The sequence below is a fragment of the Macrobrachium rosenbergii genome, chromosome 56 (assembly GCF_040412425.1).
Source record: "Macrobrachium rosenbergii isolate ZJJX-2024 chromosome 56, ASM4041242v1, whole genome shotgun sequence".
Taxonomy (NCBI): domain Eukaryota; kingdom Metazoa; phylum Arthropoda; class Malacostraca; order Decapoda; family Palaemonidae; genus Macrobrachium; species Macrobrachium rosenbergii.
Window position 1 is genome coordinate 70508863 of NC_089796.1, and position 2500 is coordinate 70511362.

Genomic DNA, 2500 nt, shown 5'->3' on the forward strand with positions numbered 1-2500 from the left:
AACTACACATACAAACACACTCACGTCCGCGACTGCATTTATACACAGGGAAACATACATACATGCACACATATACGTACTCATATAGATACACAAAGTGAATTATGCACAGATGCATAACGCATATTCACGTGAATGTATGAACATGTATTTATACGAGATGACAGCAGTTCATCTATCACGAAAGTTGAGGTAAACGAAACGTGACTGAAGACTTTAAATATGTTCATTGTTAACATCTCTGACTTCTTGCCTGAAATTCGTTAAAAAAAAACAAAAAAAGAAAATCTGTAAAATGGGGCCGTATTGAGCTTTGTTTTTCTTTCATTCTCAAATCCATATCACAGAGCCCCCACTCTACATTCCGTTTATACAAACACCATAGTAAAGCGTGTTAAAATTTCATGACTATATGTTATATTCAAATGCCACTGTCTCTCCTCTCGCTTGGGACCGTCAGAAAAGTATGGCTGACGTAGGCTCCTTGTGAACCGTCAGCAGATTTCTGAGAAACGACATATGGGATCCATTTTCTCAACTTTGAGTCGATGAATGTTTGTAGCTTTTTACGCATTATATAAAATAGCTTCTCACACATGTAAATAAAAGTCTTTAAGCAATAGAAGTCTTTAAGTAATTTGTATTCGTATAAGGCTTTAAAGAGACATTTTATTGTTATACAAACGCATACACCGACGTAGTGTGACAGACATACGTACATAAACCTTTACGAACATGTATATATATTTAGTGCCAGTATGTGAATATAAATACCTTCTACTCTTTCTTCCAGCACGATGAGTTACTGGTCCGCGCGCTGATGAACCCGGGACCAAGCAGGGAAAACAGGAGAGAAGAATAAATCGGATAATTGGAAAAAAAAATAATAATTTAAGGAAAAGAGCAACGAGAAGCGAACCCTTCCAAAATGCATCTGAACGCCAACTCGTCCCACGGGGCGGCGCCCCCTCCGGAGCACGAGACCTACGGCTACGACTACGAGTTCTTCAACTACTCGCTGTGTCTGAACGAGACCTTGATGCTCGAGGAGTGCGGCCCCGTGCCCACCTTCAGGCACTCCCTGCCCATCACGATCCTCTACTGCGTGGCCTACGTCCTCGTCTCCGTCATGGGCGTCATCGGAAACAGCTTCGTCGTGGCCGTGGTCGTGAGGTCACCGCGCATGCGCTCCGTTACCAATGTGTTCATCGCTAACCTCGCCGTTGCCGATTTGCTGGTCAATATCGTTGTCCTTCCGACGACGCTCATTGGCAATACATTAAATGGTGAGTATGGAAAGACGTGGCATTGACCTGGTTATAACTTCCCGAGTTCTTTTGCTTACAACTTGGCATGTACGGTTGATATACGTATGTATGTATGTATGTATGTATGTATGTATGTATGTATGTATGTATGTATGTATGTATATATATATATATATATATATATATATAAAATGTTTATATATATGTATATATACTCTTAGTACATCAGTTAATATGCAGTGAACAGTCTCTGTTTTTTATATATAGTTATCTATCTATCCATCTATCTATATATATAATATATATATATATATATATATATATATATATATATGTATGTATATATATATATATATATATATATATATAATATTTAGTTTTGGTATGTGGCATTGACTAATATGCAGTGAATAGTCTGTTTTTTAAGTTGGATTTCTTACCTTCGGTAATGTAAAAACGAAAATCTTTAACCACCAGCAAGTCAGGCGAATTTATTTAATTATTTGATAACTTAACACATCACTGGTCCTTCTAATATCTAGCTTGCATCACTGCGTAGTGTGACAAAACGTTTATTTTCTAAATATGAAGGTTTAAAGTAAAATCTCTGCCTGGTTGGCCTTGTCAGTGAACCACGTTTTGTAGCTTAGTGATTTCTCTCTCTCTCTCTCTCTCTCTCTCTCTCTCTCTCTCTCTCTCTCGTTACGTTATCCAATGTGCTGAGGGTAAAATAAAACTGGACTGAATCTGTACCTTAAAACTGGGTAATTTTATAAGAACTGAGACGTCCCCCCACAATAAGAGGCTAATTGAATTTGAGCTGACTGTAGACGACTTCCGTTCTTTAAATAAGCTTTTTGCGCTCACTGTAGACCACTTCGGTCCCTTGAATGTGCTTTTCAATTCCATGCTTTACAACTTTTCGTCTATAACCATGACCAAAAGCTTGTTAAGTAACTGTAGCATGAGGAAGTCTAACCAATTATATTTGACCCAATGACACGACTTGCATCAGTCAATCACTGTGTTTCTGCAGACACCATTCAAACTTGACATTGAACTCCGAGTTTGTGTTGTCCCTTCTCTTTCTCCTAGCTCTTGCCTTCTTGCTTGCCTCCGAGACCTTCCTAAAGGCAGGAGAGAATTTCACTAACCATTTGTTTTCCTTACAGCGGCAGAGGTAGGTTTGTAAATTTCTTCTTGCTCTCAGAAATCTAAATATAAAATATTGA

The 2500-nt window shown here is 38.3% G+C and overlaps 1 protein-coding gene across 2 annotated transcripts in view; it reads left to right on the forward strand.

The window, feature by feature from the left end:
* The window catches only part of LOC136836667 (neuropeptide SIFamide receptor-like), a 220674-nt gene that overhangs the window by 153422 nt on the left and 64752 nt on the right, over positions 1–2500 (forward strand). The window contains exon 2 of one of the 2 annotated variants that reach the window (XM_067101138.1): positions 794–1286. In XM_067101138.1, coding sequence (XP_066957239.1) covers positions 929–1286 — 358 coding nt within the window. In that variant the 5' untranslated portion in view covers positions 794–928. Of the gene's footprint in view, positions 1–692; positions 1287–2500 lie in introns of those variants that run through there. The other variant, XM_067101139.1, reaches the window with a different exon arrangement.